General features: G+C 46.5%; 1 protein-coding gene across 1 annotated transcript in view; it reads right to left on the minus strand.

The window, feature by feature from the left end:
• SLC4A4 (solute carrier family 4 (sodium bicarbonate cotransporter), member 4) overlaps positions 1-15,317 on the minus strand; it is a 158,739-nt gene that overhangs the window by 62,593 nt on the left and 80,829 nt on the right. Inside the window, exon 6 of the mRNA XM_010575495.1 lies at positions 7,023-7,099. Coding sequence (XP_010573797.1) covers positions 7,023-7,099 — 77 coding nt within the window. The remainder of the gene's footprint in view (positions 1-7,022; positions 7,100-15,317) is intronic.

A 15,317-nucleotide genomic window follows, 5' to 3' on the forward strand; every position in this document is an offset into this window, starting at 1 on the left:
GGCAAGAGCAATCCAAACTAGGAAGCGGTCAAGAGACATAAATACATCGGAAAAGCTTATTTGCATTAAATATATAGAAGATGCGTAACTTGGCTAAGATGCACCCAAGCCAGCAGAAGCGTTAGATCTTTTCTAACTCTATCTGGTTGAACCATCTACACGTACGTACACAGGTACGTCCCCCCTGCCTGCCCTGGGTTTACTGGATAGCCCACCAGAAGCACCTGCTTTTTCTAGACCCATCTCTGCTGTGGACCAGGTTAGGGTAAACCACAAGGCTGTCTTTTCTGACAGCTCAAGAAACCTTCGTTAGGTCTTTCAGTTTGCTGTTATCTAATATGGTGTTAAGCAAAAAACTCGAGAAAACGGCTCAGCCTTCAAGAGCTGGAGGAATTCTCCTGCCCTAAGAAGTCCTGGTCTTTCAGACACCGCTTTGGTACCCCTGATGTATCTGGCAGCAGAGAGCTTAGAGCCCAGGAGAGAGGGGGAAGCATAGACGCTGATTTATTAATTGGTAAACAGAAAAGAAAAATAAATTGTCCAAAAGTGCCGCCGCCGCTGCCTCTGCTCATCTATCTAGCTGCAAATGACCAGTATATTAACTGCAGCCAACACCTCATAAAATAAGACAAATGAAGGCAAATCACTTCTCTGCATTGCTATCTCAGAAGCAGCGTTCTGCCAACACAAATGCAGTGCATGGGAACACACCTCCTCTTCCCTAATTATCCTTATAAACTGCCAAAACGCCAAAGAAGCCCAAAGCAAAACCATGATAAAACAGCAAAATCAAAATTCGGTGGCCTTTATTGAAGCTATTTATCTTCAGAGCAGTTTGAGTCAGGGCCCTGGCGTCTTCCACAAGACACTCGGGATGCTGAACCGGTCTCTTTTGCAATCTCCATGTAATACAGTCCAATGAATCAAGCCGTCATTCTCATGGCAGAGAGGAGTCGGTTCATGCAAATTACCTGACTTCAATATTCATAAATAATAAGCTCGTAACCATGCAGAGCTGCTTGGGTGCTCAGCAGCGCTGACAGATACGAGAGTGGCAGGAGGAACGAATCAAAAGCCTTTTGTTTAGCTACAGGACAAGCTTCCCATGCAGGCTGGAGGCGGAAAGGGAAAACTTCCTTCGGAGCTTCCCTTTTTGTTTTCCAGTTGCTACACCTCCTGCAAGACAGCGTGTTTATCAAGCGTGGCAGTGAAAGTGGGAATAAAAGCTTTCTTCCCCTCTTCACTTCTTCCGCCACAAACCTTCGCCTCTTGTAGGCATCATGAAATACCGTGTTACGGCTTTTCATCCCAAGAGCTCAGCTGGGAACCTGACGGGCAAAAAGCTTTGTAACACTTTGGTGATCGTCAGCAGATCCCAATGCCCTGAAATAACAGCATAAGAATAAATCAAGGCTGAAACGTCTCTTGGAGAAAATACACATCCTTCTGCTCAACCAGAAATTCTGGCTCGCTGCTGCCTGCGGATGCTCTCTACAATCTGCTCTACGCAGGCGAACGCTGTCCGGACAGCACAGCCGCATCGGCAGAGCTTTCGTGTCCACACACTGTGCCGCCACGGACTGTAACCGACTCTGCGCTATCAAAATAAACAATAAAACACTGTCCCATTGATTTCCCTTTCCACAGACCACCAGTCATGACAACCGGCCTAAGAAAGCAGCTGCTACACGCGGTCGAGGTAAGGGGGCACTGTGTTTTTTCTGTCGCAGGCACGTGAGATCCGAATCACTATTACTGATGCAACTTTGTGATAAGTGATCCGCAGTTCAAGATTTTCTGCAAACTCCGCATTTTGGTAATTGGCCCTTCCTCTTGTTGTTTCACCTTTACAATCACTTGCTTTCCATAAATTAAAGGGGAAAAAAGAGTAACGTGACATTTTGAATTCAGCAGACTTCCCAACCTTACAAGTACCCCAGGACTTTATCACTTTCAGATGTCCGCATCATTTCATGATGTCACGCGGCCTTACTCTGATGGCAAAATTATTTCATCCAGTCTCAAATATAAGGGTGAGAATTACACAAAGCCAATAAGTGTCTTCTCACTCCACCACCTTCCACGAAGCAATCTCTCCTTTGCCAAAGCTGCTAATCTAACTGCTTATCACACGTCCGTAAACACTGCTATGTCAGAGGGGAAAGAGAGAATAAAGACAGACATTTAAGTTATGGCGAGAGCTGTCTGGGGTTTTTTTTAGTGAACAGCAGTACACTGAAATTGTTTTCAGAGGAGAAGACACCAGTAAAAATTAGTGCAATGATCTCAGAATTATCAAAGAACAAGCCAACCACACAGGTCTTAAATAGTGCAGCAGGCTGGCTGCAGAGCGCTGGCTTTGTACCTCCAGCCCCAGCTCCAAGCAGCGCTCGCCCCAGCCCTTGTGCAGCCGTCCTGTCAGGCAGCGCAGGGAGCAGATCCAGGCAAAAGTTAATGTTAAAAAAAAAAAAAAAAAAAAAGCCATCATAAAATTACCCTTGCCAGGGGCAGTCATATGTAGAGAGCAAGGCCAGTGGAGAACTTTTTGGAAACCCCCCATCCGTGAGTATAGCCTGTGTGTCTCTGCTCCCTCCCTGCCTTTCCGCCAGCGAGCGTCTCATCTCTCCCTTCACCTCTAGCTGATGGCTCTTTGCCCTGGCAGAGAGGGAACGGGCAGCACTTTTTCGGCCGGTCCTTTGGAAAGAGCCTGAGCATCCTCTGTCCTTTCCTGACTCCAGCCTTTTCCAAGAGGAATCCTAAGTTCGTTTTCTTTGTGAAAGAGCTTTATGGTAACCTAGTAAGAAGATTAACTCTAAATACAGTATTAAGAAGGCAAAGAGTATGAGAAAAACAAAACAAAAGCAAGAACAAAGTATATCCAAAGTAAGCATAAAACCATCCTTTCCCTAAGGGTAGAGGAACCAAACTCCCAACGCTCAATACAGGTAAATCTGAGTGCTACCTATGATTTTAATAAACCCGTATCTCTCCTTACTACCACTGGCTGTACTTGTGTCAGCATGTCTTGGGACCACTGCAAACATTGTCCCTTACCCTCAGCGCTGTCTGTCTTCCAACTCATCTTTGCCATCTGTGAGAAAGCCACTGAGCTGAACGGGACGTCTAACCAGGTTCAGCGCCTGCGTAGCGAAGCAAAGCCCAGCTCCTCGTTAGACAGAGGTTGCAGTCACGGGAAAGCTGAGGGGTCTTGTCTTCTCTCACTCCTCTTGATCGCCTACCGTTCCTCTGTCCCTGGAGGAGGCCAATCCAATTGCCGCCACCTCCATCCCACATTTGCCTTTGAAGACCGGCATCTTTCCCGATTCCTCTGCAGGGCAGGACAAAACAGGCCCTTGCAAAGCTCAGGGAGGATCCTCTGACAGATCTTCAGGGAAAACCTAAGCACGTCCAGTGCCCTCTAGTAGACTCCACTGCCATTCCTTCGGCTAGATCCCAAGCAATTTTAATGCTTCTCCACCCTCCTACGACAGAAGCTCCCACCTCACCCAGGAGCTGCCAGGGCACAGATGTACGAGAGCACAAATGCATCTGCCCCAGCTTAAGCCTCTTCACAGAGTTGTCTACGTTAGCAGGGCTTTTTCTGCAGCTAGCAAGGCAATTGTCCAAGAGGCAACCGGCCCACCCGAAACCTGAACCGACTCTGCAATTCCAGCTCTCCGCAGGGACTGAAAAAGCAGCTCAGGAGACCGGGCTCGACAACGGGCATCTCAAAGAAGTGCCTATGTTTGGAGGGATCAATCTAGGCTTTCGCCTTTGCGGCTGAGGTCCCAGCTGCTTACTGCCCCTTAATTGGATTATCTAAAAAAACCCACCACAACCCAAGCCACCTGAAAGCAGCCTGGCCCAGGTGACCACGCTCAAGCACTCCTGCCAGCAACAGGCCAGCTCTAAGAGGCGAGAGAAGTGGCCAGGCGTGTTAGATAACACGCCAACACATGCCACTCTTCTGCACAGTGTCCTCTTCTGACCTTCTCCGGGCTTGTTTTGTTGCCTCTGACCTCAAAGGCTATCCTCGGAAACCACCAGTTGTTGCAGCCATGGAACTGAACAGAAAAATCTGGCACTCGCTGCTGGCGAGGCAACTGCAGTATGCCAAGAGATCTGCTCCTGGTTTGGCTCCACAGAGAACGATGATCCCAAACAAAGAACGATCAGGGTCATACAATGGGGTACGCCAGTTTTCAACTTGGACCTTACAACATCAAGGGGAAAGGAGCAGGGAAGCCACAGGTGGATGCCCAGGACCTGCCAGCTTTTCCACAAGTATGCGAGGGAATTGTTGCTAAAGCAGAGACAGAGCACCTCAGGATGGAGAAAGTTAAGTCTCACTGGGGCTGGAGGCTGGTAGTTGGGTAAGAAGACTTTCCCAGGTAGGCTGAAAGTACTGGAAGGTATGGCTCCTTCAGAATGACACAGCTGCTTCCAGCTAGAGGAGAGTACAGGGCAAGAGCTGTCCTAAGGCACGGTCCCGTGTCCCTCTCCACGTTGTCTTGCGGGTGACGATCCCAAAACCTGCCCTGCCAGCCTAAAAAAGGGAGGGCTTGAGGTCACGCTGCAACTACAAAGCGCTGGCCACCAGCACTGCTCCAGGAAGAGAGAGACAGAAACAAAAAGAAATGAAAGGGTAAAATCTTCTGAGGAGCATGTTTCACAGTTTGAAGAGAGAGCATCCAGAACCTCTCCTTCAATTTTACTTAGGTGTCTTTCTGCTCCGTAAGAACCTACTGAAAGACAAGATTAAAGGAGTATCCTGGCTGTAGTATCGTCACACTGTTAATTGCCCCATTCCAATTAGCATTAAAGGTTGCAGCACTGAAAATTAAGGATGTAGGTAGGCAGGAAAATTATCGAAGGTATAAAGAAGTTTGTTCAAAGCCTTTCTTCCTTTAGAACACAGGCACACAATACTCTCCTTTATCTTTGCAAAAACAGTGATCGATGAAAGAGCTTAGGTCGCGGTCCTGCTCCAAGCAACTGTTATAAACTGACTTCAGCCTGTCACAGTTCTTATACACACACAAATAAATAAAAATGGGCATAGCCTCTTTCTCCAGCAGACTTATACCTCGCTATACGGCCTCATTAACTGTCAAGCTTCCAGACTGGACCCCAACGTAAGGAAAGCCAGTCACTCTGCTGTCAAGGCAAGAAAATCTGTTCTCTTTCCAGCTCCCGTTGTCGTAACACAACGGATTATTCCCTTGCCTCCTGTGTGGCATGCTAAATTCTGCTCCAGAAAGCTGCCAGCCATCACTGCAATTTCACAGACTTTATCAGGACAGGAGTTTCAGTCAATCAGTAACAAAAATTGAGATCTAAGGTGATATCTCAGGCCGGCTTCGAAAGGCGTACAGTACAAGGGTTCCATTGTGCAAAGTTCATCAGCGGGACACGGGCTAATTAACTAAGCGGCTTTTTGGAACTAGTTAGTTTTCAAGTAACGGTTTTCGCTACAAACAGTCAGGCATTATCTGCACTGAAAGTTAAAAACTTTGGAGCGCACTTCCAAACTGGATTTATTAACAGATTTCACTATTAGCACTACCGAAACATCTATTTTTATACCAAATTCTACACAAAAAGCCTATTATCTGTATGCGTCCAGAGACATTTCAGCAGGAGGGGCAACTGAGACTGCACTACTGAGATTTATGAAGCCTGCTGCAACATTCAGACCCAGTTTTCTGCCAGTCTATCTATAAGACCTCAATTATAATGTGATTAAAAATATAAAAAACATAGCAGTCTTTCCAAAGACAAAAAGCTATTTTACAATCCTACTCTTTCCCCAACTATGGCTGCATATATTGAAGGAAACAGGTATTTTGCAAAACCAACCAACCAATACAGATGTATGCTACAACTTTGCATGACACTGAGGTCAATGCATAACACATTGCCCTCCTTCTCTTTCCGTGAAAGTATATTTATTTATATAAATATATAGATTTATTTTTTAAATATTTAATTACTCTGAACTCACTTTTCTACACTAATTGTGTTGCTGTGTCCCTTTAAGGCAGAGTTGCACTTACAAAAGATTGCAACCAGCCATCATTTGAAGGACTAGAGTCATTCTCAGCTGGCCAGCATTACTGCGCTACCCAAATAATTTTCCAAAGTAACTCTCATTTGCATTCAGAATAACCATGGGACTAGAGAACACTGAAAGACATGAAAAAAAAAAGATTCTCCGAAAGAAACAGTCACGCTTTGAGAATAACCCACTTTTTGAACCGAGACAAAGGTTTTTTTGAAATGCGCACAGAGACCTTATTCAGACAGCAGTTTTCTAACAGCTGAAATAAACTCACTCTTACCCCTCAGACTCTTCAACTCTCGGAACGGACGAGAACACACACAAAGACAGCCCATACGATATACCGCAAACAGCACCCTCCTCTAAGGGACTGGTCAGATTCATGGATACTTGGCACTAACAGCCGATTTTAACTATATTATTCATCTCCATTTTGGAGCTGCTCTTCCACGGTCACCTGTCTCAGCACAGTCACCTTTCTGAAGCGATGCACAGTTGCACAGGGTGAGGCAGCATCTTCTATTCCACCAGCTCCCGTAGTAAGGACAAAATCCCCTGAATGCTCCTCATCTACCCCACGGCCCTTGCGAACACACGCCTGGAGAGCTGCAGGACCTTAGTTTCTGTGCAGACCCTTGCCGTAACCCCTGAAGACCCTCTTCTCAGCAGGAAAAGGATCCGACATACATCAATATCTGGCTATTTTCCCTCCTTTCTCAAGGATATCAGCAAGATGCCACGTACGTGGTGTCACTTGCTTCAAGCCTTGCAAGAGTTTAACCTGCTGTTTTCAAGGGCTGGTGCTTCAAAAGCGGAGGATCCAGTGACAAGACTCGGTAATACTCTACTCACCTTGCTCACCCTTTTCTTCTGCTTCAGTTTTATGGTAGAGAGCCCCTTTCCCCAGCATCCAGCTCCTGACCATACACATCATCAAGCGAAGTCTGAATGCGAAGCTTACCTGATCTTTCTCAGGCTTGTCGGAGATGTCATTCAGACTGGTGGAAGTCAGGTTTCTGTGAGTCATGGCTGGGCTGCCTGTAAGAACAATGTCGACACCAGTTAAAGCAACTCTTTCGATCCAGTCAGAAGAACACAGAGGCTCAGGCTACAGCAACACCCTTGCTTGCACGAGGGAGGTTAATGTGGGGGATTTAAGACCCTGACAGGCTGCTTTCTATGACTTTACGTGGCACGTGGGCTATTAAGATGCTAACGCTTCGTTGTCTCTGACCCTCCGAGTTCCCATGACTCTTAGGACAACAAAAGAGTCTAAGGACTTTCCAGAATTCCTGCCCGTGGGAGAAAAAGCAAAGCAGCAAGAGGCTGCAGACCCTGATGCTGCCGGGTCACCCAGGACCCAGGCTCAAACCCATCCCTCGACAGGGCTGGGACCCTCGTGGTCACCCCGACCTGCAAACCTTCGCCTTAGCTCTCCTCCGTTGAAGGCATCTGCCCTACGCTCCTCCGCATCCCAGACTTCAGTACACAGCTCACGCAGGCAGGGAGGTGGGCAGCTTTTGGTCCTTCGGAACAGCCAATAATTAAAATCTACCTTTCATCAAGCAAGCTCATTAACTAAGCTCATGAACCTTAAGGCTTTTACTGATTGAAACAACACGTGCACCACGCTGATAGGCCAAAAGTCACCAATTCCTGACACCAGATACCCCGGAGAGATGAAGAAAACCCCCAGAGACGAAGAGCTGAAGCAGTTCACCTCCATTTCTTTTTCCAAGACCAACTGCTCGACTGTAAACCTGACACGCTGGCATTCCAGCACTGCAAAACAGCTAGTAAGGAGTTGCTTGCTCCCTTATGGACTACTTAGCCTACTTATTCTTGCGTTCTCAGAGACTAGCAGAACATATGGAAATAGTTCTAAAGAACTTGGAAAAAGCCCCATGATTTCAGAATTCAGTTCTACAATCCCACTAAAAGCATTTGTAGTTAAAACTGAAGAAACTCAGAAATAGCCATAATTGTAAAAGAAGAAAAAAAAATTAATTAAAAAAAAATAAAAAGAAAAGACAAGACTTCTGGGATGGATACAGTATCATAAACCACAGCGGTCAGTATGCATTTTTTTTAATTACTCTGAAATTTTCCCATCCCTTCTCACCCACACTCGCAGGAACCAGAAGCATAGCAACAGGAGCTGTTACCACAGAGTTTCTGACCGTGAACGTAACTGGAAAGACAGAAAATACTCAAAAAGAAATGGCACTGAGGCATTTCCCAACTTGGGCCATATTTCGAGACAATATTGATTAAACTTATGCTTTGATATTCATACCAAAATAAAAGGCCAAGTTTTCAGTGTTCATCAGCTTGCAGTGCAAACAAGCTCTATAATAAATCAGCATACTGAGCAAAAAAAGAAAAAAAAAACCTAGGAAGAAAAAGATCTGGAGTTAGGTTTTCTTTACAATATATTCATCGTATGTGGAGTTAGCCTTAAAGCATTCTTTCTTATGAGTCACCTGGAATCACAATATACCTGCTGTGTGTTACTGTCCCATCCAGGAACGTCAACACAGCAAAAGCCAAGCACAATTAGTTAAATCAGACAGTATAAAAGGGGGGTCCCCAGCTGTTCCTCTTCCTGGTGTTACTGCAAGCCAGATTTAAGACCCCACCTATCTCTACAAAGTTTTTACAAGTGTGTTTACTCATAGAGTGAGAAATGCCACTTGGAAGACTGGTTTAAGCTACATATATTAGTAACCATTCTCCTAATTAATTATGAGCAAGCCAGAGTTAGACATGTCTACAAGTTTTGATTGAATGGTTGATATGAATCTGTAGGTAGGAGATAAACACATAAACAAAACAGGAAAAAAGCGACCAAACTTGCTCAGGTATGTTGCGTCTGTTACACGGCGTAGGCATTACTTTGTTCATAACACCTTCTGTGCTATGAATATTTAATAAATGTTTCTATTTGGTAAAAAAACAAAGCTGGACCAAAAAAACCCCAATAAACCCAGGTTATTGTAATCCTGAAGCCCCTTATTGAAACCCAGGGCTCCTTTTCTTGTATGGTGCAATTAGTTATCTTTTAAAGGTTACACAGACAGTGCCAATTCTGGGAAATCTTTGACAAGCACATAATGTACCCGTAAATTAAAATGAAAGATTGAAGCTCGATGCAGAGACACACATGGCTGCTTTGCAAATCTGAGCCAATAATATCAAATAAAGCATCAGAGAAGCACTTTCTTTAAAATGCAAAGCTTGTTCACGCTGATAATTGGTGTCACGCAGCTCAGTGAGTCAAAGCAAAGTTCCTATCGGTTTCTATTACCTGAGCGCTACCGAGTGAGAGAAATTAAACAAGAAAGTCTTTGGCAGAGTTAAACAGATCTGGAGAAGTGCGGAGACCTGCAGAGATGGGAATACTGATGGGCTGCTCTCCGAGCTGGGTATCCCACACTGCCCAAGGCCACCTCACGGCTTTGGTGGAACAGCATTGCAGAGATGGATTTCCTCTTGGTCAAGCCTTACCATGAGACCTCTTGAGTCCTGGCATGGCTAATGACTCCAGCTGAGAAGGAACTAAGTATGGCTTCCAAAAAGCCTTGAGCAAGGGTAGAAAATACTAACGATTTTATTTTATACAGTTGTTGACTGCTGTTTCAGTGCATTTTGTTCAGAAGAGCTGCATGTTGTAGCTGTAGAGACAGGCACCTGCTGAAGGTATCCCTTCATTTTCTGCAGGCTGCTTTGGTGGTTTTCCAAATTTCTAGGTCCAGTTCTGGAGTAAACAGACCAAAATCTGGTCCCACAGCTTTCACAGCTGATATTTTTCCAGATTACAACATTTGTTTGCTTTCTTTGTTAGATGTCCAAGGCTGAATGTTTCTTAGGAGATAACTACCCTTCTTTCTAGAAAAAGCAGGTAATGACTTTATCGCCTCTTGCTAGCAGCCTCTTTCTCCCTGCACAATCAACATAACCACTTCAAACTCACAGCAGCTCTTCTCGAGGCATCCCACATTTATTCCAGACCTGGACAGACCCATGTGCCAAAACACTTGTCTGCCTTTCAGACAAAACCCTGCACGAGCAGCAGCACGAACAGAGGGCTCTCAGGAAACTCCTCTTGTCACAGTAAAGCGTGTCGGATGAGGATCGTCCCCCTCCATGCCCATAAATCCCTCGCTGGCAATTCAGCACTGCTCCGGTATTTTCTCTAAAGAAACTGCTTGTGCGGTAGCACTCCTGTTTCAGTGACAGAGCTCCTACCAGGACGGAGGACCAGAGCCCGAGAAGAAAGCAAGCCTGCACCTCCAGTCGTCCGCGAGAGTTATCCCCACAAAGTGCTGGGAGCACGTTAGCCATAGCTCCAGCTTCTTGGCACAACACACCGACCTTACTCACACCCTTTTTCCGTCATCAGACTGGCCTTGCATTAAGAGATCTGAGCACCAGAACTTTACAACGTACCCTTTGTTCTTTGGAGGTAGAAAGCGTCTCACGATCCCAATTTAAAAGGGCTCTCAGGCTAAGATGATTCGTATCTCCATCTCCTTGCAAGAAATTCTACACTTAATGCTGACAGCCAAAACCTCTTGAGCATGTAAAATGTGACTGTTCTCCCCTAAAGTTTGGTGTCTGTGCATATCATCTTTTGAAGATGCCTCACAAAGTCTTCAAGTTGAGACTAGTCCCACTCAGTACTGGCTTGGACGATCTCTACAGCACAGACTGGAAACCACAAGCTTCACCTTTTACCAGCTTTGCTGACCTAAGGAACTTGACAGTATCCCAGGCTGCATTTAGATGTTTTCCCCAAATCCCTGAATTTATCCTGACTGCCAAGCAGTGTCACTAACAGAAAGATGCTGCCAGAAATGCAAGACGCAACACGTGCAATGTTGGCTCAAAAGCCCTTTGGCTTTGTGGATGCCGTGGCCCAAATCTGTACAGCCTAAATCCCTTCTGACTCAGGTTCCTAACGGCTGTGCACCTTTGAAGACCCACAGCCAGGAAGGACATGTCCAATCCTCATTTTTTTATGTTTGTATAACAAGCCTGCTCGTAAGAGCAACCCTCTGCAGCAGACCGAGCCATGTGGAGGTTATGGTGACACAAGGGAATCTCAGTCTCTGGGGAAAGCCTAGCAATACCACTTCTGAGTAAGACCTGAAAGAGGGGGAGAAAAACCCCAGCCTTAAAAACTTTGGAGTCCTCGGGTGAGCAGCTTCTCTGAACCGAGAGGAAAAATACGGGAGCAGAGGGAAGCAACGAGCCTCTCAGCCTGCAGGCTCTCAGAGCCCGGGACGAACCAGGGCAGTGAAAAGTTTCTGCTGCCGAGAGCTCAGCCAAAGACTTTGGCACACGACGCTCACCCTTACGCAGTCTGCTAACTAAGGAGAATTTCCCGATTCGGGCCTAATTTATGGTACTGTCTCTCTGGCAACGGTGATGCGAGCCTCTCCTCGGCGGTGCTCGGTCAAGTACCGGTGCAAGAAACAAGGCAGGCCGTCCAAACCCCTCCCTGTTATTATCTCATGCTACTAACAGGCTCGATAGTCATCTTTCACGAGGAATATCCTGAAATTGAGGTTTCTGTAGAGTGCTGTGGCCTATAAAGCACGTCTCTGTGCCATCGGTGCAATAAGCCGTGCCTTCCTGGGGGAACAGCACGCTCCTCTGCGACCAGGAGGCTCCCGATGAATAATGTTTTACAAAGGATAATCAGCGAGAAGAGGAGCCTGCTAGCTGCGTGATAAGGGGAGCCTGTTTTTGCATATTACACATACAGAAATTAAAAGTATTTAAGCCTGTTGCATTTACCGTACTGCACTGGTGGCGAAATTCACGAAGCCCTTTTAACAGCCGAAGGATACTTCAATAGATGAAAGAAACGCCACCAGAAGGCTGAGGAGGGAGACCACCGCCTGAAGGGGAGCGCGGGCTGACCTACCTGTTTCATCCCAGATGAAGGAAAAAAAAGCAAACCGGTGCGAAACAGAGCAGCGGGAGAGCATCAGTGGAGGGTAACACGGACAGCCAGAGCAGCAGCCATTCCACAAGGAACACATTTGCGGCCATCCCGCCGGGAACGCAGCAGGGAGCGTTAGGAGAGCGGCTGGTGCGAGCGACCCCGTTCCTCTCGCGATCATCTCCCCCAGCCCACCCGCCCGGACCCCTGCCCGTGACTTACTGAGCCATCCCACGCTGGGGCTGCGCTGCACTTGCATTTCATCGTCCAACGTGCGGGTCGCGAGGCAGGGCACGGAGCTCTCGAGGGGGCTGCGTGCTTGTACGGTGCAAGCAGGAGACAGTAGCAGCGGCACAGAGGAGGAAGAGAGCAAAGTTGAGAAGTCAAAGAAAAAAAATAAATTAAAAAAAAAAAACAAACGCAAGAAAGAAACGCTCAAGCAATTGCACAAGCAAGCCGGGTAGGAGGCAGAGTGTTTGAACAGTCGCAGTTACACGCAAGTGCACCTTTCGGTATAGTTCGGCAACCAAAGTGGTAAGCCCGCTCACTTGGAGCACGACATCTCCTCCGTAGCTCCACCTTTCAGCGTTCAGTTGGCAGGTCTGGAGCCAGTTTTCCATCCCTGATGTCTAAAATTCAGGCATCTTAGAAGCAGATTTCAAGCACCTGAGTAAGGCAGCTGCAGTGCCCGTTGTGCTCAGCAGTCCCGAGCTGCGGTGCGGTCAGTGAGGATGGCAGACACACAGCGCTTTTGAAAAAAAATCAGGTTACGTCCCTGTAGGAGCCAACTTTGAGCATCCAGAGAGCATCCTGACCACGTACCGCACCCAGGCACACCAATTTGGGCTTGGAAACGCGTACCATAATCTGCAACGCTGCAAATAATGCAAACAGCTAAATACATCGGTGGGGTTTTTCCAAGCATTCCTTGAAAAATATCTCATTTCTGACTCAAACTTCTCCTGTGCTGGTATTATTCGGCTGATGCCATCATTCAACTTTCTAAAGGGACTGAGGATGCAGTTTGTATGAAAAACATTTAACTGAATAAAGCTGGACTCTAACATGGCATAAAACCTTTAGAGGAGAAAAGTTTTCATCTGTTGCTAGCTATCCTTCTCTCAGTGCATCAGCCAACGCATTGCAGACAGCCTAAGTGTTATTTATTTTAACTCAACTGTTTCCAAACTACGCTGTCAGCACAGCGAAAATAAATAATGTTTGTGAGGTGTTTGGGCAGCGCAGACACCACTCGCATGGTGATGGGTAGCATGCCATTATTTACGGCGGTTAAACACTCACACTTAAACACGTCACAGTTTTCTACAGCCTCTGCCAGCTTGGTTTTAGTACAGTCCGACCACTTCTCTTCCACGCTTTTGCCAAAGGCTCTCGCAGGTGTTAAATTATACAAAATGCTGGCGGGCGGGAAGCTTTTGAACAAAAAAGTCAGATTGCATAGCAAATGTCACCACCGAAGCACTGATAAACATCGATTAGACAGTCCTCAGGCACCTGCATAAGGGACGGTGACCACGATTCTCATTTTATACAGTGGCAAACCCACGGCAGACCTGCGTTACAACCCAGAGGTGTGCCAGCTGGGCAAGGGCTGCTGGAGAGCTGCTAGCGTATACGCGTTATTTATTGCAGGGCTTCACGTCAAGTGCTGCACCCTGTGCCAGGAAAGGACACAAAGAACTCTTAGAAAAGCCAGACAACAAAACAAGATGCACAAAAAACCTGTCAGAAAACCCTGCAGGAGTTCAGTTGAAATGTAAAATCGAAACGTCCTTATTGAACACTTCATACAGCTCAGCGTTCTACCAATAAAGGAAACGAGAAGGGCAGTGTCTTTGTAAGGTAACTTTGAGGAATCACTCGGCACAGCTTTGTCTGCTCGGCATTATTATTTTGATAATCATCTTTTTCCTGCTGAATGGACAGCAAAGGAGTGTTTTGATTGATCCTCCTCCATCCGACGGCACACAAGCAACTACCGCCTTTTGCCCAATTTCTTTCCCAAGAGCAAAAGGATTTCTGAGAAAACATCCTCCCACAAGGATGATCCAAATATCAATCTTTATGACGCAGCCAAGAATAAAAGGCACGCAGCGCACACCTTTGCCGCTGAAACGTTCCGTGCTTCTGCCGATCTGATTGCTACTGGGTCTTATCTTCAAAAAGAGCAGTGCAATGAAAGGAGGGGGCGGAGGATGGCTGTGCTACCAGGGACCACAGAGCCGCGGTCATCCCTGGTGGGGTTTGCCAAGGCAGAGGGAGCTGCCGGAGACGCTCGGAGATCGGTCACGGCGGTTGCGGGGGCGGGAGGTCAGTCACCGTTTCTTAGGTTGCCGAATTTCTGCAGGCATTTTGCGTAACTGCACAGGGCTCAGTCATCTCAGAAGGTGGAAATGAGAAAGCAGCGATAGCCACAGACTGGGGTGCTTTATAGAGAAATCCCCAACAACGCACAACGGAGTGAAAATGCGCTCCTTTTCACAGGCGAAGCCTTAGCGACTTCTGCTCATTTACCTTTTCTCCTGCTTTATGCAAAAAGAGTATCTTAGGACACATCCAGAAGTTTTAATTACGATTAGACATAATCCCAGAACAGGAGTTTATATAAGCTCATCATGAAGCTAAGGAAGGCACAGAAAATTTTAGAGCCCCTAAGATTTAGTTATTTAAGCGCCCTGAAATAACTGAGATACAGGCACCTCAATACTTTTGAGAACCGTGGCCCAGGGGATATTTCCAGATTTCAGATATAACAAATGCCCTTGAAGAAATCTGTCATAATTTAACTTGGGTTTTAAGCCTAACTGCCCTGAAAAAAAAAACCAAGAAGGAAAAATCATGGGCGGAATCCATGCTAATGACATTATGCTAAAGTGTTTCCTAAATAAATGGTTTTGAAAGTAATTTAATACGATTAGGTACCTATCAAGATCATAGGTTCCAAATCAATTGTGATTGCCCAGTAAGAGCCAGTAAGTTGCACAGTATTTTTACACATAACCTACAGCAGGGTCTGCTTCAGCTTCAGCAGAGATGATTTCATTAACAACCCTTAATGAACATACAGTAACCATGCCCATTAAATGCGCAGAGTGCTTTGTAATTTACATCCACGCGTTTTATGGGGAAACTAGAGGTGAGAAGTTCCCCCTTTTAACAGTGGCCGTGAGCGTCAGTCGAGCAGAGAGCCAAGCTGCTTCCCAAAAATACCAGCCCCTAAACCTACTGTGCAGAGGTGAGAAGCAAGCGATGCACAGAGGGGCTGCCGTTCTCAGGAACCCAGCA

This window comes from Haliaeetus leucocephalus, unplaced genomic scaffold, assembly GCF_000737465.1.
Source record: "Haliaeetus leucocephalus isolate CR32 unplaced genomic scaffold, Haliaeetus_leucocephalus-4.0 Scaffold484, whole genome shotgun sequence".
NCBI classification, from domain to species: Eukaryota; Metazoa; Chordata; class Aves; order Accipitriformes; family Accipitridae; genus Haliaeetus; species Haliaeetus leucocephalus.